Consider the following 26,802-nt stretch of genomic DNA (forward strand, 5'->3'; position numbering starts at 1 on the left):
CAGCTGCAAATAAAAATAAGATTTACTCTTTTAATGACATGCCATTCAATTTCATAAAAAATTTTTTATAGGGTAACAAAAGTAACAAAGAGAAGTCAGGAGCAAAGAGTGTTCTACCAACTATCCTTAATGGTTACTGAACATGAGCAAGTATGGGTCACAGCAGTGGTACCAAAGTCACTGTCCAAAATGGATACATTTTAGCTTTGCTTAAGCAACAAATGAATAGCTACAAAGCTAATAACCAGTGCTACCTAGTAAGTTACATTTGGGGTGCATGGTCTGATAATGGTGGCTGAAGAAGACGTGCACATTGACCTGAATTAGTGCCAGGATTATGGCTATAAAATTGTGCTGTAACAAAAAATGCTTTACAAATGTTACCGCTGCAGATGCAAATATGCCTTCAATGCAAGATGTGAGATCTTGATTACATATTTCAGATAGCCCTGCACTAGAGAACTAGTTAAATACAGGAAACAAAAGTTAAATACAGGAAACAAAGTGGAGCAAGGCTATCTTGCCAATATTTTATCATGGTATGTGCATTCAGAAAAGTGTCAGTTTTGAAGCTCTTGACAGATTCGTGCTGCTGCCTCTTTGATAAATCATTTGACAGATGATAATGTTGACCTCACTCTGGCCTCACTGCTTAGATCAAACAGATCAATAGATAAAATATTCAGCCTGACCCAACACTTGAACCTCTAACACCTCAATAGCCCAACCAGGATCACGCTTATTGAATCAGATCACAATACACACACTTCCCCAATCACATTTCTCCCACTTCTCATTTACTGTACTGTATGTGAGAATGAACTAATTCTCATCCTGATTTGATTTTGAGGAAGTCATTATTGTTGATCAGCCACCTCCCATATAGATTGGAATTCCCCTCCCTTGTTAGTAATGACTACATTTTCCAGGACCAGGGGATGTGGCCGAGAGAGATACACGTGTAAAGGTTCTGCATCTGTCTTGTGGTGATAATATACATTGTAGCCTGCATGTTGCCCATTTCACTATATTATAGATAGACACATAGTCTTATTTTGGTGGTGAATATACCTTTTTTGTTTTGTTTTTGTCTTTATGTCTTTTTTAAAACAGCATAAAAAAAACTTCTTCCTCCATTCTTGATCATCTGCATTGAAGTTTGTTCCAACCTTTTCTTTTTGTGTACAGTTTATGCATATTTCTTAACTGTTCTACAGTAAACTTGTGTATTATTAAATTTAATTACTTCATTTTTATTTGTATAGCTTGCATGACACCATACGTTGGAATCTGTAAGAGAGGAACATCTTTTCATTTCATTTTGCCCGATCTCTTCTCCTGAATCAATAGTCCATGTCTAGTAATTAAGGTGGTGAGGAGTCAATAAGGAGCTTAATGATTGCATGATTGAGCTCAGGAATGTACTCTACATGTCAGAATTCCATAAAAGCAGACAGTAATTTGCTGAAACTGCAACAGCCTCAGATCCATGAATACTGTATAAAGCCTATACCTACAGTATAATATTATCTCCATTTATTGTACACATTCATCACTGTTATTTCTGTAGAGTACTTACAAAATGAAAAATGCTCTTCTTCAGAAGGAACCACTGTGGGATTATAGAATAGGAAGACATTTTAGACCACTCCCAGGTAAACAACATGCACTTTCCACTGTTGTGTATACAGCTGGGCTTGCACCAAAGTGAGGATAGTGTCACTGAATAAATGTTTGTCGAGCTGCACGCATGCAATCATTTGTATATGACATCTTAAAGAAGCCTTAAAACTGGGGCAGCTTTTTAGTGTTTGTATGCTGAATTACTCACAGGTGATATATGGGGAATTCAGGGTTTATATTCCACATTATTAAACATGCAGTTTGGTCATTTCTTGGCTGTTGATATTTTGAGAAGAGTGGAACACATTGTGAGTCTTTAAAAACTGCCGATTCCTCACAGTATAATTTGAAAAGAGAAAGTGAGCTGCACTGCTGGAGCACTGCTCAGTCAGTTCTCATCTTCAGACTTCCTAAAACATGTTTTTTCTCTCTCTCTCACACACACACACACACACACACACACACACACACACACACACACACACACACACACACACACACACACACACACACACACCCTCCCTCTCTCCTCCCTCCTCCTCTCTGTAACCAACATATACATACACAGCCTTCTCAGACTGAGTGTGACTGTCTCACCAGCCAGAATGACTGGAGGAGTTCGGACTGCATAGGCTGCAGCGTTAGGGGAGAGAGAGTGTGTGTTTGTGTGTATGTGAGTGAGTGAGTGCATGTGTCTGGGCAGACTCCTGCTGTAATGCTGCCCCATGTGTGACTGTGCTGACCGCGACAGCCATCCTGTTCACAGCGGAGACTTTCTCAGCATGCAGATGGTGTGAGCAGTCAGGGGAAAAGTTTATAACAGCTCGTCTGGGCCCTCAGCTAACTCAATCCACTCTGCACACACTGAGTTTGTTCAGGAGGGGAGCAGCAGCAGCGGCTGAGCTGGAGGATAACTTCAGCTCGTCTCAGTCCAGGATCTCTGTTGGTGTTGATTGATTACCTGTCACTGGATTGGATACAATAGTTGTGCATCACCACACATCAGCGGTGAGGAATTCAACAAGGCTGTTTATTTGAAAGGTGAGTCTGCTCTTTGAATTTTATAGTATGTTTCTGCCTCTGAGGTATATTTTATTGTTATATATTGGTGATTTTGTGGCAATGTCCCCATTGTTCTTGACATCTCCACTCACTTTTGCCATGAAATAGGAATGTGAAGATGCTGAAGACAAATGGTTTGACTAACTGGTCCAGTCTCCAGTCGGGGATGAGTGAGCCTTTAAGTTATGTAATTTATATTTTAAGAAGGTATAACTGGAGCTAAACTGCATCTAAAATTACAGAAGTAACACCGCATTCTCGAGCATAGCGGTATATGGTAGTTGATATGACATTTGGTGGTGTTTTGCGGGATCTGTTTAATATTTTATTCAAGCTGAGGAGGTCAGCATGTGCCATGAGATAAGGTAAGATTCATCTGTACTTTTTGGAAGAAGCTTTTCGAACATCAATCACAGATTCACAAATATTCTAATGGATTTGATCACTAATGGTTCATTAATGTCATGTATTTCCAATGTGTTAAACACCAGTAGTGACAACTCATTCAGCTGTGTCTCCAGCAGTAAGCATCATATTGAGATTGGAGTAGAGATGCACACGAGGAAATCACTTTCGTTATATAAAGATGCCTGCTGAAAATAACTATAAGATACGATCTTTATCTAAAGCATTTTACTGTAGCTTCATCGCAAGCCTGTAACAGTATAACTGAAACACAAATATACTGTTAGTCACCATAGCAATGACTATTGGATGGCTGGAAAGCATCAATTTTCTCAACTTTTCAGGTAGGTTTTAGCCATGTAATCAAAATTCAGTGCACGTATTGCACTGTCGTTCTGATAGACCAGCATTAGTGCAGGGGCTTGCTAATTCTGGTGCAGGACATACAGATGGTGAGGCTGTTGCATATGCCAATCCAAAACACTTACCCCCTGTCTGGCTGTCGGCTGTCCAAAACAGAGAAGGGAACTTAATTATGTCTGGATTAATGTGTCTGTTATGCCACATGTACAAGGATGTCGCTGACTGCAACTATTCACAGCACAATGGGAAAAGGAGGCAGAAAAGGAGAATGAGACAAGATTTCAAATAATAAGAATGAAAAGATGAGAAGGAAAGGACAAGGTGGATAAGTGTTGAAAAAAAGAGACATCTCTGCAATTTGTTTCCCCCACCTGATGTGTTTAAAAAAAGAAAAAAAGGAAGACATGAAAGCAGACAAGGCATGAGCTGAGGTAGAAGGAGGGAAGATATGATGACCCCCGTGTGCCAGGAATGTCTGCAGTGCACAAGCTGTGCTGCTGGAAAGCCCAGGGATCAGGTTCCTCGTGTCAGCTGCTTCACTCAACTGTTCCCTGGTCTAACTCTGTGATATTGGTTTATTGAGATTGAGAGAGAGAGAGAGAGAGATGGAGACAAGGAGGACTGAAACGGCAGCAAAATTGTGCTAAAAGCTGAGATCAAATTGGAAAGGATAGTTTGACATTTTGAAAAATTCTCGTATTTGCATTCTGGCAGACAGATGAGAAAATTGATACCACTCTCATTTCTGCCCGTTAAATATAAGGCTACAGCCAGCAGATGGTTAGCTTAGTTTAGCACAAAGACTGAAAATGGGGAAACAGCTAGCCTGCTTCTGTCAGAGGAAAATCTGCGTCCCAGCATATCTAACGCTCACTAATTAACATATTATTTTCTAATTTGCCCCCCCTTCTACCCCTGCCCTTTCTTCTCATCAAACTTTCCACCAGAGTAAATAAGTGTGAAAATGTCAAACTACTCCTTTAACATCTGCTAGGTCACCCAGAGAATCTATAGGGACATTTATGAAGGTTAAAATGCAGAGTCAGCTTTCCCCAAACTGCAAACAACTCTGAGGGAAATGACTATGATCACAGGTGTGATTTTCAGTTTGCCCTCTCACTTTCTGACTTTAGCATCGTATCTTACTTTGTCAGGAAAATATTCCCTTGTATTTAACAAAGGATAGCCAGCCATATCAACAGTATCATTCATTCAGTCCTTACAGTGTGTCAAACACATGTAGAATGAGTCAGTGGTCAATGTGAAGTCTTCACCCTTGTTTCTCCACAGAGCTGCTGCTCAGTTTCCCAGACATACTGTGACACATGGCGTGGAGGAAAATGGAGAGGGAGGGGCGACGATGCTAGTGATGGGGTAGCAAGTATATCATACCAAAAGGGCTGCATTGTAGACTATGAAGGGGGCCACATATGGCGTCTAAATCGGTGTGTAGACAAAATAGACACTGACTCATCACATTGAATCATACAGGAAAGCCAGGGAATTTACTTGGCGTTTCAGCAGTGGGAGCAAAAAGGAAATTTATCTCCAAGAACCAATCTTTCTGTGTTTGTGATACATTATATTGCCCACCCTTACCACCCTTCCTCTGTTCCTGCTTTCATCCATCTAGCCTTTCTCTCTGTGATTCACAGTGGGTTGTGTGGGTACCCCATAATGAAGGATAGCTTCTCAGATCGCGACCTGACTTCAACCCCGTTCAGTATTAAATCATGATAGACCTGACTGGTGTATGTGTTAGAGGAATGGATTATGTTTTGTTTTTTTCACGTGTGTGAGTACTTCCATCTGCGAATGCTCTGAAGCCCTTCCTCTTTCACTTCCTATTCAACTATTAGCACACCAACGGCACAGCAAGAAACATGCCCTCCTCTCACCTCTTTGACTTTTCAACAGAAACAGACTGCTCTCGAAAGTAGCAGCTTTGGTAGCGGAGGGTTATATTTGTCTTTAACACATGTGGGTCATGGAGGCCCTACTGTGCAGACTTTAAGGGGGAAGGTTGCTTCTGGATATTTAAAGGGTTGACAGCATTGACTGGCAATTAGAAGTTCATGTTTCCTCTGTTGCATGTTTTTAGATGTTAGCAGGGTACAGTACTGTGCACATACCCAACCAAATGAGACTCAGTTTTAAGTGAACATGGACTTTGTCAAATCTATTGGCTTTGATCTGAATAAGCCTTAGAGAGATGGTTGCTAACGAAACACAGACAGAGTCTAAGTTATAGCCAGGTGGATTCAGTCAGCTGTCAAACATGCTGAATTGCATTAAAATGAGTCAGATGGAGACATTATATAATAACACAATAGTCAGTAATAGACAGAGTTTACAACCAACTCATGAGGCTAACCTTAGCTTAATTAGCTAGATCACAAAGCCGCCAGTGAAAGTTGTCATTTAAGCCTTAGAATCGACTGCCTGAAAGGACACATTGTTTCAAAGATTACTAAAAGTATGGTACATGATGTCTGTAAAATGCACTTAGCACAGTCATTTTAACCATTTTGGCATGTGATGCTTTATAGCAACCGCACGATGGGAAAGTTGGTAGATCCAGGTTTGTTGAGTGCACATTCTCTCGACAGTGCTCCCTGAAGTTTTTCTGCCACTGTCCCTACCTAACACCAACATTTTTAACAGTTTAGCCAACAGTCTGTAAAGTTCCATCCATCCATCCATCCATCTTCGTCCGCTTATCCGGTGTCGGGTCGCGGGGGGAGCAGCTCCAGCAGGGGACCCCAAACTTCCCTTTCCCGAGCAACATTAACCAGCTCCGACTGGGGATCGGCGTTCCCAGGCCAGGTTGGAGATATAATCCCTCCACCTAGTCCTGGGTCTTCCCGAGGCCTCCTCCCAGCTGGGCGTGCCTGGAACACCTCCCTAGGGGGCGCCCAGGGGCATCCTTACCAGATGCCCGAACCACCTCAACTGGCTCCTTTCGACGCAAAGGAGCAGCGGCTCTCTCCGAGCTCCTCACGGATGACTGAGCTTCTCACCCTATCTCTAAGGGAGACGCCAGCCACCCTCCTGAGGAAACCCATTTCGCCGCTTGTACCCTGGATCTCGTTCTTTCGGTCATGACCCAGCCTTCATGACCATAGGTGAGGGTAGGGCGAAAACTGACCGGTAGATCGAGAGCTTTGCCTTCTGGCTCAGCTCTCTTTTCGTCACAACGCAGTGCGATAGATTGAATGCAATACCGCACCCGCTGCGCCCGATTCTCCGACCAATCTCCCGCTCCATTGTCCCCTCACTCGCGAACAAAACCCCAAGGTACTTGAACTCCTTCACTTGGGGTAAGGACTCATTCCCTACCTGGAGAAGGCATTCCATCGGTTTCCTGCTGAGAACCATGGCCTCCGATTTAGAGGTGCTGATCCTCATCCCAACCGCTTCACACTCGGTTGCGAACCGATCCAGTGAGTGCTGAAGGTCGCAGGCCGATGATGCCATCAGGACCACATCATCTGCAAAGAGCAGCGATGAGATCCCCATCCCACCAAACTGCAACCCCTCCCCACCCCGACTACGCCTCGATATCCTGTCCATAAATATTACAAACAGGATTGGTGACAAAGCGCAGCCCTGGCGGAGGCCAACCCTCACCTGCAACGAGTCCGACTTACTACCGAGAACCCGGACACAGCTCTCACTTTGGTCATACAGAGATTGGATGGCCCTGAGTAGAGACCCCCTCACCCCATACTCCCGCAGCACCTCCCACAGTATCTCCCGGGGACCCGGTCATACGCCTTCTCCAAATCCACAAAACACATGTAGACCCGGTTGGGCATACTCCCAGGCTCCCTCCAGGATCCTTGAGAGTGAAGAGCTGGTCCGTTGTTCCACGACCAGGACGGAATCCGCATTGTTCCTCCTCAACCCGAGGTTCGACTATCGGCCGAACCCTCCTTTCCAGCACCTTGGAGTAGACTTTACCAGGGAGGCTGAGAAGTGTGATACCCCTATAATTGGCACACACCCTCTGGTCCCCCCTTTTAAAAAGAGGAACCACCACCCCAGTCTGCCACTCCTTTGGCACCGTCCCAGACTTCCACGCAATGTTGAAGAGGCGTGTCAACCAGGACAACCCCCCTCCACACCCAGAGCCTTGAGCATTTCTGGACGGATCTCATCAATCCCCGGGCTTTGCCACTGTGTAGTTGTTTGACTACATCAGTGACTTCCGCCTGGGAAATCGGCGACAATCCCCGTTATCCTCCAGCTCTGCCTCTAACATAGAGGGCGTATTAGTCGGATTCAGGAGTTCCTCAAAGTGCTCCCTCCACCGCCCTATTACCTCCTCAGTGGAGGTCAACAGTGTCCCATCCTTACTGTACACAGCTTGGATGGTTCCCCTTCCCCCTCCTGAGGTGGCGAACAGTTTTCCAGAAACACTTTGGTGCCGACCGAAAGTCCTTCTCCATGTCTTCTCCAAACTTCTCCCACACCCGCTGCTTTGCCTCTTTCACGGCAGAGGCTGCAGCCCTTCGGGCCCTTCGGTACCCTGCAACTGCCTCCGGAGTCCTCCGAGATAACATATCCCGGAAGGACTCCTTCTTCAGTCGGACGGCTTCCCTGACCACTGGTGTCCACCACGGTGTTCGTGGGTTACCGCCCCTTGAGGCACCTAAGATCCTAAGACCACAGCTCCTCCCGCAGCTTCAGCAATGGAAACTTTGAACATTGTCCACTCGGGTTCAATGCCCCCAGCCTCCACAGGGATGCACGAAAAGCTCCGCCCGGAGGTGTGAGTTGAAAGTCTGTCGGACAGGGGCCTCCTCCAGACGTTCCCAATTTACCCGCACTACACGTTTGGGCTTACCAGGTCTGTCCAGAGTCTTCCCCACCCCTGACCCAACTCACCACCAGATGGTGATCGGTTGACAGCTCTGCCCCTCTCTTCACCCAGTGTCCAAAACATACGGCCTCAGATCAGATGAAACGATTATGAAATCGATCATTGACCTTGGCCTAGGGTGCTCTGGTACCAGGTACACTTATGAGCATCCCTATGTTCGAACATGGTGTTCGTTATAGACAATCCATGACTAGCACAGAAGTCCAACAACAAACAACCACTCTGGTTTAGATCAGGGAGGCCGTTCCTCCCAATCACGCCTCTCCAGGTGTCTCCATCATTGCCCACGTGTGCGTTGAAGTCCCCCAGCAGAACAATGGGGTCCCCCACTGGAGCCCCATGCAGGACTCCAGTCAAGGTCTCAAGAAGGCCGAATACTCCGAACTCCTGTTTGGTGCATATGCACAAACAACAGTCAGAGTTTTCCCCCACAACCCGCAGGCGTAGGGAGGCGACCCTCTCGTCCACCGGGGTAAACTCCAACACAGCGGCGCTCAGCCGGGGCTTGTGAGTATCCCCACACCCGCCCGGCGCCTCACACCCTGGGCAACTCCGGAGAAGAAAAGAGTCCAACCCCTATCCAGGAGTATGGTTCCAGAACCGAGACTGTGCGTGAGGTAAGCCCCACCAGATCTAACCGGTAGCGCTCCACCTCCCGCACCAGTTCCGGCTCCTTCCCCCACAGAGAGGTGACGTTCCACGTCCCCAGAGCCAGCGTCTGCCGCCCGGGTCTGGTCCGTCGAGGCCCCTGACCTTCACTGCCACCCATGTGGCATCGCACCCGACCCCAACGGTTCCTCCCACAGGTGGTGGGCCCATGGGCTGGAGAGATGGGAGCCACGTCGCTTGTTCGGGCTGTGCCCGGCCGGGCTCCGTGGCAAACCCGGCCACCAGGCGCTCGCCCGGCGAGCCCGCCGTCTGGGCCTGGCTCCAGGCGGGGCCCGGGCTTCCTCCGGGCAGGGTCACTCCATCTCTACCTTGCTTCTTCATTGGGGTTTTTGAACCATTCTTTGTCTGGCCCCTCACCTGAGACCACTTTGCCTTGGGAGACCCTACCAGGAGCACAAAGCTCCAGACAACACAGCCCTCAGGTTCACAGAGACACACAAACCTCTCCACCACGATAAGGTGATGGTTCACGGAGAAGTTCCAATTATGGGAATTAAATGCTCCTCTTTTTGCAGCCCAAAATGTATGATTGAGGTAACTGTTGAAAGTCTTCCCAAGCACAACTTTAATTTCCCAAAGCATGAGCCAGATTCAATATCCTTTCCCCCAAAGCAGCTCAATTCAAACAAAGCCGTGTCAAACAGCAGTTCAGGCTTTCTGTGTGCTGTTAGCTTCAGTACTCTCCCATATGGGGAACAAACGCTCTGTGCAAGCACAGACAACTAGCAACCTCCTGATGCTGTGAGACAAGTCCTGTATGGACAAGGTCTGCAGTATCACATTTCTGTGTTTTTACAATCTTATCAAACTTCCCATCTTGTTTAGACCTCAAGAAATCATTTTTTCCTTTGTGTAAGGGTATAATGTTATTTGTGATGTAGCTAACATATGGTGCTTCTGAAATCATTTACACATGAGGAAAATACTTAATATAATCTGTAAAGGTTACTGAGTTATCCTACACTGTTTATCATGCCATAGCACTCGACAAAACACAGAACTCCTTTTTTTTTAATCACGAATAGAGTCATCATCACAAGTTTACATCAAATGGCTGTGTCCCAGGAAACAACTGAAAATGATTTATTGTACAATTCAAAGAAAAGAGCTTTCATCACTAAAGACACATCCAGTAGCTGCATTTTATGATTTCACTGACGGACGGATATTTTCAAACCAACAACAAGGTGTCCCTGATGCTAAGATGGCCTGGCTCAGCATCCATTTGATGGACACAGACAGACAGAGAATACTAATAACTGTGCTGAAATGGAGACAAAGACTAATGGTGGTTTGAAGGATTTGTACCTCTCTTAGAAAAGTCAATCCATCCATTTTTTTTTATTTTACTTGTGGAATGTATTCATTTTATTCGACTGCCGCAGAGCCACAAATGTATTGCATCCTGCTAAAATAAATTACAGTGCATGCCACAAAACCTTAGGGGGCTGATTCATGACTATCGTTGTGTTGTTCTTCTAGTTTGTGGTATGTGTAAGTGTGTGTGTGTGTGTGTGTGTGTGTGTGTGTGTGTGTTGTATACTGAGCTGTTGTTTTTTTTTATAGTGAAGGTCAGGGTGTCTCTTCTCAATGACTTCTTAGTATGGTCAAAGTCCTCAGACGTGCTGTGAGAAAAATCTGGGATATTCTTAAACTCAAGAGACAGAATCAAGTGTTACTAGACATGAGCAGATGGTAATGTTGAGCTTTAATTTCCCCTTTGGAAAGGAAATGCTCCATCATACGGCAACATTCATTACTCTAGAGATTTGACTTGATGTCATCACCAAACTCAAAGAGGAAAATTAGGCTTCATGTCAATCTCTAACTATGTCTTTTTTTCTGTGTAGTATGTAAAAGTTTAATCCCAAAATGAGTTCTCCTCCAGCAATTTTGAATACAAGTCTTGCTTAATTTGAAATGTAACATATATGTATAGGCATTTTTTTTTAACAAGGATCCAAAGGCATCCATTTTAAAATAGGTTGCACCTTAGAAACTATTTCTATTCGTATTTCTAGGTTCAGAAGTGACATTTTATTTTCCCGAAACTACCTTTCATAAACGTGCCATTTCCTGCTGCCTTGTAAAGTAGATATCATATTATTTATTTTAGATGTTCCTTTTTGTTGTTATGATGAGCAAAAAAACATCAATATTATATATGTAGTTGCTTATATTGGAGACTGGGGCTCAGGTGACAGAGACACTGCCACACACAAAGACACAGTATATCCACACACCTGCACACACAGGTGTTTTACAGGGCACCACTGAGAGGCTGTTTTCAATGTGCTGAATAAACAAAACAGTCAGGTAGTGATGTGTTCTTGCAGAGACTTTGCAGTTGCATCACAAATGTGCTTATAGCCACACCTGGCATCATCAGGAGGTTCACTGGAGAATTGTTTGCAAAAAGAATGGCTACATATAAAATCCAGGTTTGAAAACCAGGTCAGATGTCTTGCCTTTAGCCCTTGTTCGGTTGTTGCTTTACAAAAATCTGGTATATTAACATAAATGAATGTATTTGCTTTGCTAGCTCCTTGGCCTGGTAAAGCACCCATGTTTATAATGTAAGAAGACAGTGATAGCTGTGCAGTGTACTGAACTATATATAGTAAGCAAAAAGTCAGAAGAGTGAGTCAGTGAGTAAGTGATCAGTTCTCTGTCAGATACAGGACATCTACTCCGAGTTAACAGCTTTTCAAGCAGCGGTGGTTGAGAATCCACAATTTTCCGTATTTTTGAATGATTTTGGCAGCTTAATCTAGAAAACAAAACAATATCCAGCCTCCTTGCAATCCATATTACTAGTATGCATGCAAAGTGGTTTGATAATTAAACATTTGATCGGCTGGCAACCAACTGTTATTGTTGTTATCTTGTAACCTCATGGTGGTGCTAAATAAAAAATCAGGGCATCACCAAAGTCATTATGATTTATGCTCTGGGAAACATGGACATCTGTATGAAATTTAATGGCAAACTAATTGTTGTTGAGACATTTCAGCCTGAAACAAAGTGGTGGACCGATTGACCCACACCACTTACGTGGTCTTATCGTGTTCGTCATCATCCAATGTCCGCTTAAAAGCAGTTGCTTATTCCACCATAGTGTATCTCCATATTGTTCACAAAATATAGGATTCATTATTTTATGGCTGTTGTTAACACACCAGTTCCCCAGTTCACCAGTCTGCTTGAACCCACAATCTGGCTTTTAATAAAAATTAAAATGAGTAACTTTCTGAGACACAATTCATCATGCAGTTCCTGCGTGGGCCAAAGAACCCCTAACTTTTCTACTAATCTTTTTCTATTTGTCTGTTGATTTATAGATGTAGTAATGATTATGCCTTCTCTCCCTGTGTGGCAATGTATTACCACTAGACTGGACCACAGTGTAATGTACATTTTAAATAGTGTTTCTTCTCTCAGCTAGCTCCAAGTTACTCACATTATGAGTTATTTACCTTTTCACTTAATAGCAGCACAGGCCAGTCCCAGCAGTGCTGTTAACTAGGCCCTGTACAGGAGGCATGAAATTGTGAAGGGGCTGTGGCACCAGACTGGCAACACAGCAGGTGACTCCATCAACAGATGGGTGTATCAACCATGGTATCAACCTTACACTGTGATTTAGGCTGTGTGTGTTCATGTGTGTGCTTACAGATTGGTAAGCAAAAAAGGTCCATGGGATAAAGGTCCCATGGCATGAAAATTTCACTTTATGAGGTTTCTATACATTAATATGTGTTTCCCCAGCCTGCCTATCGTCCGCCAGTGGCTAGAAATGGCGATAGGTGTAAACCGAGCCCTGGGTATCCTGCTCTGCCTTTGAGAAAATGAAAGCTCAGATGTGTCATCTGGAATCTTGCTCCTTATGAGGTCATAAGGAGCAAGGTTACCTCCGCTTTCTCTGCTTTGCCCACCCAGAGAATTTGGCCCACCCATGAGAGAGAGACATCATGGCTTTCAAACGAGCAAAGTGGCAGTTGGTCAAGGCCACACCCCCACCCTCCACCTTGCCCCCCCTCTCTCCTACTCAATAGCTACAGACACAGAAATGGCACATACTAAGGAAAGCTCATTGTGGGACTCTAGTGGCTGTAATTGTGCACCAAGGCTGAATTTCAGCAAAGAGACTTCAGATACAGTATTAGGGGACCACTAAGGTCTATATAAAAGCATCCAAAGAGCACCATGTCATGGGACCTTTAAACTAAGAGAATCAAGTGTGTAGGAAGCTGCAGAGAGATACAGAGGTTATTCCCTCTAATATAAGTGTTAAATGATCCCACAAAATGAAGAATTTTTCCTTGCTGAATTTTCCCTTGCTCAGATGATAGCTTTCACCGCTGTTGAAATATGAGCACTGACCCCCACACACACACACACACACACATAGATCCAGCATTGAGGTGAAGCAAAGATAAAGTAGAGATGGACAAAAGATAATACACATAGTAGTAGCACAATGCAAAACAAATGAAAAACTATTTTCTTAGAGCAGAGTAGTGAGCGTGTTTATGGATGCTCATTAATACCAGACACGCTTACTTGGACTGTGTGCATGGAACCAGTAAAAGTTTTGAAATCACAACAGCAGCCCTGCTGCACTTGCTCCACTGCTGCCTGGAACACTGCTGGGCTGCATCTGGTCCTCATCTGGACCTGTGGGCTGATTGGACTTCCACCAAGCAAAGCTCAGCCAGAGCCACTGATAACATGGCAATGCTTAAAGCTGACAGCAGCAGTCTGTAGCAGCAGTAGAAAATGTCACTGAATGATGCAGAGGTTTAAACAATCTATCATGCATATGGAAACAATATGTGTAGGGTGATTTATTGCATGTGCGTTGTTGTTTATGAGTGCTCTCTTGTGTGTACAATATGTATTGACGTGTGGGAAGGTTTTAGGCCCAGCCAAAGATATTTGTCCCATTTGTCTTCTGTATATGAGTATGTTACAAAATAGTCACTTTGGGTAAACTGAACTTTAGTCTGGGCCACAGTGGGCCGACCAACCGACCGACCGAACGACCGACCAACATTGCCTTCAATAGAGCCATGGCTAAACATAAGTTTGTCATCACCAAAATCTTTCATAACCTAACAATGTAATTTAACTTTCTGAAACATAACTACACACTTATCATACTGTACAAACTCCAGATCAAATTTTATTTACTTGAATAATAAGGGTTCTGTCATATTAAAACTTAAAAACTGTTATAAATGTTGAGACTGGCGGGCCAATTTATATAGGTGGGTGACACAAGAAACAGATAAAAGAGATTAGACGTTTGGCCTGTGGTCTTGTTATCTGGTTTATGAATTCCTCCTCCCACACTTCCTCTTCTGCCCTTGTCTTCTTGCACTCACTCAACACTCAACACTCTCCCTCAAGTTCCATAATGTTCCACAATTGACCACAGCAAATAAACATCCCTTTTACATTTTTCAAAATCACAAAAAAAAAAGATTACCTTTTTGAGAAAGACAGGTGACGCATTTCAATAGAACTGAAAATGACATTAGAAAAACGTAACTCGGGGCTAATCCATGGACTCTAGCGGAAGAAAACGGTTTTCATTAAAGGAACATGCCGACTTATTGGGAATTTAGCTTATTCACCGTAACCCCCAGAGTTAGACAAGTCCATACATACCCTTCTCATCTCCGTGCGTGCTGTAAGGCTGTCTGACGGCTCCAGCGGCATCAGGCCAGCACAGAACATGCAGGTGAATGGTTCCAGCAATCCTACTGCTCCGAATAAGTGACAAAATAACGCCAACATGTTCCTATTTATATGTTGTGATTTGTAGAATCACAGCGTGTACAAAAAACAATGTAACATGAGACAAAGCCATCTTCTAACAGTAAACAAACTGGGAACTATATTCTCAGGCGGAAGAATATAGTACTTGGGCAGAATGATTTGCTTTGCAGCAAGCCTGTCTGAGAATATAGTTCCCGGTTTGTTTACTGTTAGAAGATGGCTGTGTCTCATGTTAAGTTGTTTTTTGTACACCTTGTGACTATACAAATCACAACATGTAAATAGGAACATGTTGGCGTTATTTTGTCACTTATTGGGAGCAGTAGGCTAGATGGAACCAGTCACCTGCAGGTTCTGTGCTAGGCTAAGCTACCGGTGGGGCCGTCAGACAGTGTTACAACACGCACGGACACGAGAAGGGTATGTATCGACTTGTCTAACTCTGGGGGTTACGGTGAATAAGCTAAACTACCAATAAGTCGGCGTGTTCCTTTAAATTAAAAGACTTGTTGCTCCAACATTTGCGTCGGACTGTGGTGACATCATGGTGTGTGTCATTTTTACACTCTCTCTATCATACAAGTACATTCCTCTTTTGGTTGAAATCTTTCAGAATATTGAAACTTGAAGCTTATACTTGAAGCAGTACTGGACTTCTGTTCTAAATACCCGTGCTGAGTTTTAAGAGAGCATTTCTTTTTTTTATTCTGCAGCATCTGTTTGTAATATGTTGCAGAATGTATTTGTTGACCTAATGTTTACCCATTGCCTACTCAGAATTTACAACTTCTGCAAATCTAAACAAATGTAAACTTTTTTGCCTCTTTTTCAGATTATAGTTGCTGCAATGGATGACCAGTGTGTGTCCCACAGCAGTCCCCAGCGCAGTGGAGGTCAGCAAAGCACAGAGAGCCAGAGGCAGGGACGGCCGGCTGTCATCAGGTGTGGGTGGCTCAGGAAGCAAGGAGGTTTTGTCAAGACTTGGCACAGCCGCTGGTTTGTTCTGCGAGGGGACCAGCTTCACTATTACAAAGACGAGGAGGAGACCAAGGCCCTGGTAAGGCTGCGAACACACTGAAAGACTAACCAAACTGATTTTGAAATAATGGCACCACAAACACATTTCACAGACTGCTGTGTGACAAAAGTAATTAGATGCCAAGTCTGTTAATCATGCTGGAACTTGTAGTACAATGAATATTCACATTAATCCATTGTGCAATATCAAATACCAATCTAAGTAAATGGAATTACACAAAAACAATCACTGAGTTTGGGCTGCTATACAACTATCAGCTAAATCAACAAACCAATTTAATCTCTTCTGAGCTGATCGAGCTGGCAAATGGCATAGACACTGACTATGAACAGCTGATCATATCAGAAAGGTGCATGCCGCAGGTTGAAATATTTGGGAATTATTTGGTTACCATGTGCTTGCCAGATGCTGCAGCTGTTCTTAGTCAGGTTAACTCATTTAGATTTAGAAGTTAAGCATGCATGCTTTTGGTACACAGAGATACACTAAGACTAACTAATATAAAACTAGAATGAATGAAATAAAAACTATAGTAGTAGTACTACCAGTATTAGCTTACAATATAAAACAATTATTTAAAGGTAAATAATACAGAGCTTAACGGTTTAATATCTTATTTAAATCAATTGCCAAAGCCCTTAATGCAAAGTGGTCAATTATCAAGTGGTTGGCTTATGTCCCACTTCCCTGACCAACTTCTATTACTGTCAAAATGCTCTGCTGCTGTCTCTATCTAAATCCTCAGTTCCTGTAATTATGTTATTTTTTGCAGATGTTTTTGAAATAGCGCCTACTAGTTTGAAAAAAAATATATGTGCGACATTTTGTGTAAATGTTTTGCTCATCACATGGAATGAATCAAGGACCAAGTTCAGGCTCAATCTCAAACATTCAAAGTGCCATGTCTATGAAACAATAGGGGACACCTGGGGCTATCTCATAGCCAAATGCGATAACAAGATACGATTCTGATTCAAATGAGCCAGGTTGTTTTTGACTGTTTGACGATAAGTCAGAGTAAACTGTTGTGAGCTTGTTGTCAATGAAGCCAACACACAAAGCTATCCAGAAAAAAGAGGAGACAATGAGTGATGCAGACAATAAGGCTGTCTCTAACGTTACTGTAGCCGGGCAGCCGCTCCCACTGAGGATGTGTAGACTGAACAAAGAAGCAGACAGACAGACATTTGATTCTCATTACAAAGACAAATCACAGACATGTGGAAGAGAAGGGATTAATGATTAATTTCACCAGGTTTGGTTCAATAAGGCGCTGCATGTTTTTAACAAGCTGTCTCTGGTGAAGTTGAAACAACTGGGATACAGAGAAATTTGAATCTGTTGTCACTGATTTATTTTACTTCTGTTTTCATTGGGATTCAGCATCAGGGAGCCAGGGACAACTGAATACAGATTACAAGTGATATTAAAAGAGTAGTTCGACATCTTAGGAAATAGGCTCTTGCTGAGATTTAGATGAGAAGGTTGATACAACTTTTATATCTGTCAGTTGAATACGAAGCTACAGCATGGAGACAATTACTATCTTAACTTAGCTTAGCAGTAAGTCTAGAAGCAAGGGAAAATAGCTAGCCTGTGCGGCTGTGTCCGAAAGTAAAAACAATCTCCCTATTAGCACATCTAAAGCTCGGATGAAACTAACAAGATATAACATTGATTAGTAAGCTTAATATGTTATGGTGTTTTTTTATTATTATATTCGAACAGAGCCAGTACAGGTTTTTATGCTAAGCTAAAGAATGACAGCTAATTATGAGACTGGTCAGTATCTAAATTCACAATTTGTTTTTGCAGTTATTTACTAATTTGTCACTTACTCATTCACTGGTAACTACTCATTATTATTTATTAAGGAGTGTTACCCTTTTGCAATTGTAGAAGCCAGCTGTTTCACACCAGAAGCTCTGTTCTTTGTCTGCACAAAAAATATACACAAAGGACCTGAACTATTTCTAATACCTAAACAATATCCTAATTTTCCAGTGGAAATTTGAGCACTTGAGCACAATTGAAATCTTAATTCTACTCCTCTACCCACACATCTTTGTCTGGCTGATTTCCCAGCAAGCTCAGCTCAGCCAAACCCAAGCCACACCAGCAGCAGAAGGCTCTGAGGGTTAAAGCGCCAGACCTGAAGGTGGGCCACTGGCCAGAAACAGGGAGAAGAGATACTCTTTACTGCTATTTTTGGGTAGCTCTGATTCTTAAGTAGTGTATTTAAAACAGGAGCACCAACACTTTTGCTTTAGTTCTTGGTGCTGTGAATATCCTGAGGGAATGATGCAAATGCTGTGAATCCCTTCTTCATAATAATGTACAGACAATGACAGAAAAACAATTTGTTTCCCTTTGAACTATTCTTGCCATCTATATTTATCCACCCAGAAATATTATTCTTTAATGACCCCGCAACTTCAGCTACTCTTCAATGTTTTGTAACTTTCTACCCTATTCTACTTCTGAAACAAAGCCAACATAAAATTCAGATACATAGAACTGCTACTTTTTGCAGAGAATGGGACATTTCACTAAAACTAGGTCAGGCACAGAGCAGTGTGTTCAAAGTTGTTAAATCTTTGTGACCTCCAAAGCAGAGCAGCATGGAATAGCACAGAAACAACACCCCAACACAGTACCCAACAAAATAGAAGATTTACTGTAGTTTCCGACATCCCGAAAGAAAGAACACATGTAGGGCAAATGGGAGAGAGAGCTGTAGCTCCTATAGGCTCTGATGTTCAAGAGGGGACCAAGATCTATCTCTTAACTTAGAGTGTGTGCAGTGGAGTTAAATCTCTCTGTCCCGGCCCACAAAACGCACGGGTGAGAAGCCATATTTAGATCAGCTATTAATTAATTCTCTCACATGCTGTGAAGTTTGAAGAAATGTATTACCTGTCACATTAGCCTAATTGCTGCTTCCTCAGTGGGAACAGGAACATCTGCCCCTCTCTGTTGCCTATGGAAACACAGACGCCAACAAAAATTGAACTAATTAGACATGAACAGTCACATTTTAAAACAAAGGCGACATTTTCCTGATAAGCGACCTTTGTCGTCATGTGGTCTCTTAGAAGCAAAAAGGTTTGACATTGTTATAGTACCACAAAACCTTTTTCTATATTCTAGAGAGGAGGTCTGGGTGGAGGGTTAGGCATACAATGTGTCCAACTCCTATACTATGGCGAGGGCTCCATCCAATCTTTCTCAAACCCTAACCAAGTAGTTTTAGTTACCTAAGTATAACCAATCCGTAACCCTTCAATAACTGATTTCTTTGGGAACTTGGGAGCAGCGGAAACAAGTTGTAAACACAACACTGAGATGCTGGGCAGGTAGCATACAGTGGGTTTTTATTGCTTTTTTGTCGTTGAAAACAGCTGCCTACTGCCTATGAAAAACGATGCTATGAGAGCGGTTAGGAGTGAACTAGTCTATATCCACGACTTTCCACTTCTGGGATTGCTCCAGTGCTGCCAGAAATTCCACCGGATGTCCCTCTTTTTGGCTGGATGTCTGTTACCTTCCGCTTTCTTTGTGTTGGAATTTTAAACTCCGGTCAATTTCTGAGGACTATGGTTAACTGCTCCTCAGATCTCTACAGGGTGAATTCAGACAGCTAGCCAGACCATCTGTTTCTGTTGCATTACTATAACAACCTTTGAACCTACACATGTTCCACCACAACAGTCATTTGATCCCTTGTTATTATAAGAATACTGAATTTTAGTCGCTTTTACCTAACTAGAAAATGTTCATATGAACTGTTTTTGTAATGGTTGTATGTTTTTTTTCGGAAACACTTATAAATTCCTGCCAATAAGGGGCCACACAACAGGTCGTAATGGTTAAAATGGGAAGCTAAATGAATGAATATGTTGTTGGGTCCACCTTTCTGTGTTTGTATGTGCAACACACAAAGTAAACTAATTGTACTAAACTGGTCTTGAGAAATACTAGTAGCGCATAACTTTATACAGACCAGATCAGATGAGATATTGTTACACTGCTGCTCAGAGGAATTCTGAGGTTTGTAGATAACATTATTACAAAGAGTGTTGTGTCCCATACAGTCGGGCCGAACCTCTTCGAGCAACGCGTGGAATCTAAAGAATGGGAGTCAGATGGAGGTGAAGGGTCACTGAAAAGCATGCGTAGGGTACGGCACGTGTGGGCTTAGCGTCAACATGCCATCTGCCTGCCCTTACTCGCCCATGGAGATGTAGGCATGCACAAGCATGCATGTATTCACTGACATGCTCACACACAAACACACGCACACATGCACTCAGATTTCAACTGGCTGAGCCGTAAACAAAGACAGTATTCATTCAGTGGGTGAAATGGTATGATTATTGTAATTTAAACCACTTAGCATTGTTTTTGTATTCCAGCGAAGTAAAGCGAGGTAACATTATGAATGAATGAGAGAATTGTGAATGAATACATTGAACCAATTTTATTTTATTAGAATGTATTAAGAAATGCAAGACATATTAAAATGTAATTAGGAATTTACGATTCTAGCCACAAGAAGTCTTACAAATTATTGATTAACATTCATATCACGAGGGGGCCGTGTCCAAACTCAGACAAAATGATCTGAAGAAAAGTACTTTGATGAGAATTTGCATTACATCAATAATGTAACAGAGCAATAAGGCACTGAAAATCCCTTGTTTTCCCTGCTTGAGCTAGAAACAGTTTGACCTTGGCATTTAACGGGAGTAAATAAAATGCCACTGCGGTTCGGTAATTATTCATACCGCAAGACTGTGTCGTCTTGCTGCTGTTTCGATAAAAACATTAACACTGTACCATTTGTCTGACCTTTGCTGCTGCAGTTACTATGTCGTCACTTTTGACATTGACAGACACAGATGATGGTTACGCTTGTGACTTTACATGGCAGAGTGTATACTTATGTGTACTTGTAAGGTGTGATGGTTGCAGTGAGTCACATCACACCCAGACGTGATCTGACTTGAATGTCAAAGGAATGTGGACAATAATGTGGATATTATCTAAACACCCTCTTTCTGTACGTCATTAAACGCACGCCTGACATCATCTTTCTGGATACAGATTCAAACACAGATTTTACGTGTAGGTGTGACATTAATTGAACATGCACAGGAATGCACATGGCTGGGTCACAACAGTCAGCATGAGTGACATACTAAAAGCCAAGTGCATCTTCTCTTATTCCTGACATTATTACTTTGGTTTGACATTAATATTTAGGTACAGGCATTTCTTCAGCAGGCTCAATACATTAGAGCATGAAAATAATGAATCATTAGACAGTTCTGGTGGTCAGTATTCCTAGTACGCACACTAAATGCAGAGACTATTCCCTGTATGGCGACTGCATGTCTAATAAGCTCTGTTTTGATGGATGGAAAAGTCAATTAAGTCTCACTGGACTTGGAACAAGTTGATGCAAGTTCAGTTTTCTGAGCACTTTCTCAGTCTCCAATACCTCAGGTGGTAACTACTATAAATTTTAGGTATGTGCAGGTGTAGTGGTATTTGTACAAGTGGGGGAGCACATTTCCTCACAAGAAGAGACTATGCAGCTGATGCAGGAGCAGTGTTGAATCACATCAAAATCCTTCAGACACAACAAGGGTTTCACTTGGTTTCCCTGGGCAAAAGACCATGTTTATCTTACATGTATTAGCCTGCGCATTGTCCCGCAGAATAGAATTGTAAGTGTTGTTATTGTCTGTAGTTTTGCGAATTTGGCTTTCTTGCCCGCAATTTACTGTTTTTTTTTGTTCTTCCAAACAGCATCATTTTAAGTTTTTAGCTGTTTTTGGAAAGGAATAGCTCAGATTGTTGTGGCTACAAATTCCAAATCTTCTAATTCCTATACATCTGATGGTTCGACAGGTTATAAATGAATTGTACCTAATGTGGACAAGCTAACAGAGACATGTTGAGGTACTATTACTGGGTGCTTCTTATTTTGTGTGGCAAGTCACTGCTCAGTCAGTCCTCAAGTCAGCGACTGAAGTGACCTGTCAGACAAAAATGTGTATCAGCAGTATCAGTTCATGCCATATAATCCACTCTGTGTCCTCTCAGAAGCCCTGGAGGGAGAGCTGAGAGCAGAATCGGGTATCACGATATTTGTTATAATTCTGCGGTCTATAAATGTATTTCATCTTCATTTCTTTCTTCTTGCTTTGTGAAGTTTAGTTAAGAGACTGAACAATAAATCAAAGCCATGCTTGAGGTTTGGTATTATCTTACAAGCATAGCATGTCTCAATAAGATACTCAATATCATCAGCTTTATAGAGAGCGTAATGGGTAGCAGGAAGGAAAGAGTTTAAATTACCACTAAGGGTACATCAAGGTGGAGCACAAATCAATACACAATATATGCACACACACAGGCAACTAAATACAAAACATGCAAACTAACATATAGAAATGTAAATGTTATCTGAAATGTTTTCTGATTTCTCTGTTGGGATGGGCAATGGGATGTCCCATAAGCAATAACTGACCAGGTTTTTTAAAGGGTAAGTTGCCAATACATACACACTGGTATGGCAGTACTGTAGGATCTGTACTGTCTTTTTTAAACTTTATCCTTCTACTGCTATAGTTTTTATATTACTATGTTTACATTATTCTCTTATAGTGTCCATATTTAATGCTGGTCTCTAGACTTTATCCTTGCGCTATTGGACCGATTTGCACTACCACCATGACACACACTCTCATAGAGCACCTTACCATACATACTGAATCACAGGGTCAGTCCCTACCCTGTCACTGCAAGTGTCTCATGCTTATACATCCCTTGGTACATTCATGTTGATTCTTAAATTTTTAATTTTATTTAGTATTTTTGTATTTTATTGTCAATGCTATTCATGTGGATTGGCTTTTTATCATCCTGTTTGTGATGTATGTGAATGTTGTGTGGGATGTCTGTAAGCTACTGGGACCTTGAATTTCCCCTTGGGGATCAATATATATCTACTGATATAAAGTAATGTACAAAATGACTACATTAGGTTTTTGGGATTTTGTTGCATCCATGTTTTTTAAATTAAAGTTTTGAATCTTAGTACTTGGCAAAATGGTGTAATAACAAATGGTTGTTCTGTCAACTGTACACATATTCACACACCTTGACCAAGACTCTGGTCCATGACAAGCTTTTTATCCCTGATAAAACTTTACACACATAATATATCACACAGTTGTAGGCAGGCTTTCATGAAATTTGCATTTGTTCAATCTACCAACCTAGCTTCAATCATGTCATTAATTTCCTTTGGTATAGCCAAATTAAATGTTATCATATCATGAGCCAGTTATCTTTAAGTCCCGTTGATGTTTATCATCTAAGACTCCAGGCAGTTTGCTTTGAGATGTCACACAAACAGTATGTGGCACAACCAAGCTACACTGCAAGAATAGTTAATACACAGAAATATTGTTTCTCTCTGGTGGATGCAGCTGCGCTCCAGTTTTAAAAGGTGGTACTGTAAGAGAGGGCCAAGCTTAACTAGCTGCAAACTAATTTCACTGAAAAATAGTCAGTGCGCAGGAATATGGCTCCGTCCTGTTCTGTGGTTGGTTATTTGTATACTTTGCAAGGCAAAGTAGTGATGCCTCCTGCAGCTGTGCTCTAGTTTTAAAGGTGTGGATATACTGGAACTGAGAGTTCAGCTGAATAAGCTATAAAAGTATTTCACAGGAAATATCTAAAACTCATATCTTGAGCTGTTCATACAGTATGTGTCATAATATTATACAATATATTTACATAAAATGTATCCACATGTTCAAGTCTCCACATTTGCAACTGAATTGTCATTAAGTATTTTTGATTTAAAAAAAAACTCTTATGTTGGTCACAGATTATACCACAATTTAAGACTAATCACCATCAGTGTGCAGTATTTTCAAGATATGAGCGTGAGTACATGTGTCTCAGTCCCAAGGTCAAAAATCATCTATTTTTGTTTTAATGAATTAGGGTGGTATACAGTAGGATGTGGAAACTACAAGTTATCAACATTCTTGAAACATTATATTATTCTTCTCTTAAGGATTTACATTTTTATAGAGGACAGTGTACCCTTCACTCTCTATCAGTTTGGTTTTATAAGATTTCACAGTAATTGCTTTTGCATTTTATTATTTTTAAAAGGAAAAAAAGACCTTTCCTATCTTTTCTTGTCTTACATTTCAGGATTTGAGAAAGCTCAGACAGGTGTAGGTAGATCTTTTCTGGATGAAGATTTAAAAAAAGGTCTGTGCATCAGGCAGGCAGCAGCAGGGACAGGTATTCCTGCAAGAAAGTGACAGGACAGCGTGGGTTTTCTAGTTGCTTGCACATAAATCACTGTAGGCTTTCTTGGGGTTTTAGAATACCATTCTTGTCCTTGTTGACTGCTACTATAGCTCTCTGTCCCAGATGTTCTTGCACATTAGACAGTTTTTTGCTAGAAGGTCCAGCGTTGTGTTTCTATTCAGTTTAGTGTAGTAGTACTCATGTATTTAGTGCCTGATAGTGTGTGATTTGCATAAATTCAGCATTAAAGCCTGACTGTGATGATTCATCTATTTCAGAACAAATGCAAAAAAAACACTTAGATTGGCTAAATGGTAGATCATTAATGTGTGTTGCGTGTTCAGACCATCATATATATATTCCCCATTCTTCTATGATTAGTGTTTTTAAAAATCATGTCTTAAAAGTAAGACAAAAAGTGTGGCTCCACATGCATTTCTCTATTTTATTTAGATGACGTTTTGGCCCTCAGGCCGTCTTCAAAATCAACAACAACAAACATTGTTGCATTGAGAAATGCATATGGAGCCAGCATATTTGACACTTTTTTTCTTACGTTTAAGTCTACCTCCAATGATCAGCAGCTCACAAAAACCCTTTGTGTGCGTTACTTTTCTATATTAAAAATCATGTCTGAGATGTTTTGTCACTCACTGTTTTTAGCACATACTAGGTTTAATGTTACATTGTAATGTAACAGCCTTGCTTTGTGATTTCCCCAACTTTTTAACTCTCCTCTTGTTTATTTCAGACTTTCAGACTCTGTATCATATTCTCCTGGTTTATGTCTAACTTCTCACATTATTCACCCACAGTTAATCCACCAAGTAAATAATAATTAATGGAGAAGTCCTCTACTCTTTCCGCCCTATTGCGTTTGACTGGCATATTAATATTTTAGTGAATCTTATGCAGTCGCAGCCGTGGATTTACTGAGTGGCTTTTAGCAAGTCGGAGCCGAAGATCAGAGCTACCTGTTTTATAACTGTGAAATAATGATGACATTTATTGGAGCGATGGACTCAGTGGAGCGATCAGAGCAGAACAACCATTAATAACTCGTTGCCACTTAAATAGACAGGTCTTATAGAGCAAAAGTAGACTCTGATAGTGAAAAGAATTAACACATAGACAGACGTATGCACTTACACACTTACTAGTCCACACAGAAAAAAAAATTATAGGTAACGTCTGCAGGTCTCCCACAGAGACTGACTTCCTGTGTCTGAGAGGTCACTGACGCTGGAGAACAGTAATTATTGGATAAAAGGGCCGCTGACCAACCAGCCAAGGTTTAATGAGCACTTAAATGACCTGTTACACCAATAACTTTTGGTTAATTGACTTCAGTGTGAGCTTTAACTGTTTGCAATCTGAAATCAATTTCTGCTCCACAATATATTGCTCTGCATTTCATTATCTTGCCACATGTCCTGCTTCCTATACTAATTCATCAATCCAGATCATTATTTAACAAGCCAAGGTTATCTCTTAACTTAAAATGTATCATTTGTTTGCCATGAGAGATTCTGGTGGCCTAATAATTTTTATTCTTAAAGCGGCTTTTATCAGCTATAATACTAGAATATTAATGATTGATCACATCACTGCTTATATGGAAAACAGGTCGCTAATAATGATGAAACTTCAGAGAATTATCACCCGACTTTGAGCTCACGCGTTTCTGATCTACAATTTCACTGTTTTAGTTCACACTTACTGCTCTCATCGTGTCATTTTCTGGCGTAGCAGGCTGCTGTTTTCAGCGAAAAGGCAACTGTACACTACCTGGTCAGCACAAAAGGGCAAAAGGTTAGCAACTAGCTGGTAAACATTAGCATTTAGCAGCTAAAGAGACAGATATTTTCTTCAGGAGTTGGCGGAGAGCAAAAACAGAGCTAAAAGGATAATGAGAATTGAACTTACATTCATGGAGGTGGCCAGTAGTCTTGCATTGCCAGACCTTCTTCCACAGCGCTCGGAGGAGGGTCTGGCTAGTCCACACAGCATTCCAGGGTGGGAGGAAAAACGTGCTCTGGTTTATTGGCATTTCTTTAAACTAATCACAATCGTCTTGGGCGGTGCTAAGTGCCGGACAGAGCCATGGCTCCTCTGCAAAATGGCCTCGGGATGGAACTTGTTTTGGTGGAACATGTGTACGTTCAAAAGTTGTTTTAGTTGTGCAACAGAAAACAAATTTGACAGATGGTAGCTAGCTTTTTGGATTTACCCTGCAGAAATCTGAGGAGCAGTTAACCATAGTCCTCATAAATCAACCGGTGTTTAAAATTCCAACACAAAGAAAGCAGAAGGTGATGGACATCCGGCCGAAAATCAGGGACATCCAGCGGAATTTTCTGGCGGCACGAGAACAATCCCTAAAGTGAAACATTGTTGATATAGACTAGGTGGCCAGAAACACAACTCTAAATGAATGATAATGTTGCTCCGTATATGCCGGATGAGTCAAACTTCAATTTAGTTTGACTCGCAAATGAAGGTAAACACAGAAAGTTGCCCGATACCTATGCAGGTATCAAACTGCATAGGGAGTAACTCTTTGAGCATCTTTCCAGCTGACCAAATCATCACATTGATCATCACATGATTTTCATTATTATGTAGATAA

The 26,802-nt window shown here is 41.8% G+C and overlaps 1 protein-coding gene across 1 annotated transcript in view; it reads left to right on the plus strand.

Moving 5' to 3' along the window:
* Positions 1 to 2,219: 2,219 nt before the first annotated feature.
* Positions 2,220 to 26,802, plus strand: part of arhgap24 (Rho GTPase activating protein 24) — a 73,102-nt gene continuing 48,519 nt past the window's right edge. The window contains exons 1-2 of the mRNA XM_028601571.1: positions 2,220 to 2,664; positions 15,624 to 15,848. Of these exons, the coding sequence (XP_028457372.1) occupies positions 15,639 to 15,848 (210 nt within the window). The 5' untranslated portion in view covers positions 2,220 to 2,664; positions 15,624 to 15,638. The remainder of the gene's footprint in view (positions 2,665 to 15,623; positions 15,849 to 26,802) is intronic.

Source organism: Perca flavescens, chromosome 16, assembly GCF_004354835.1.
Source record: "Perca flavescens isolate YP-PL-M2 chromosome 16, PFLA_1.0, whole genome shotgun sequence".
Classification (NCBI taxonomy): Eukaryota; Metazoa; Chordata; class Actinopteri; order Perciformes; family Percidae; genus Perca; species Perca flavescens.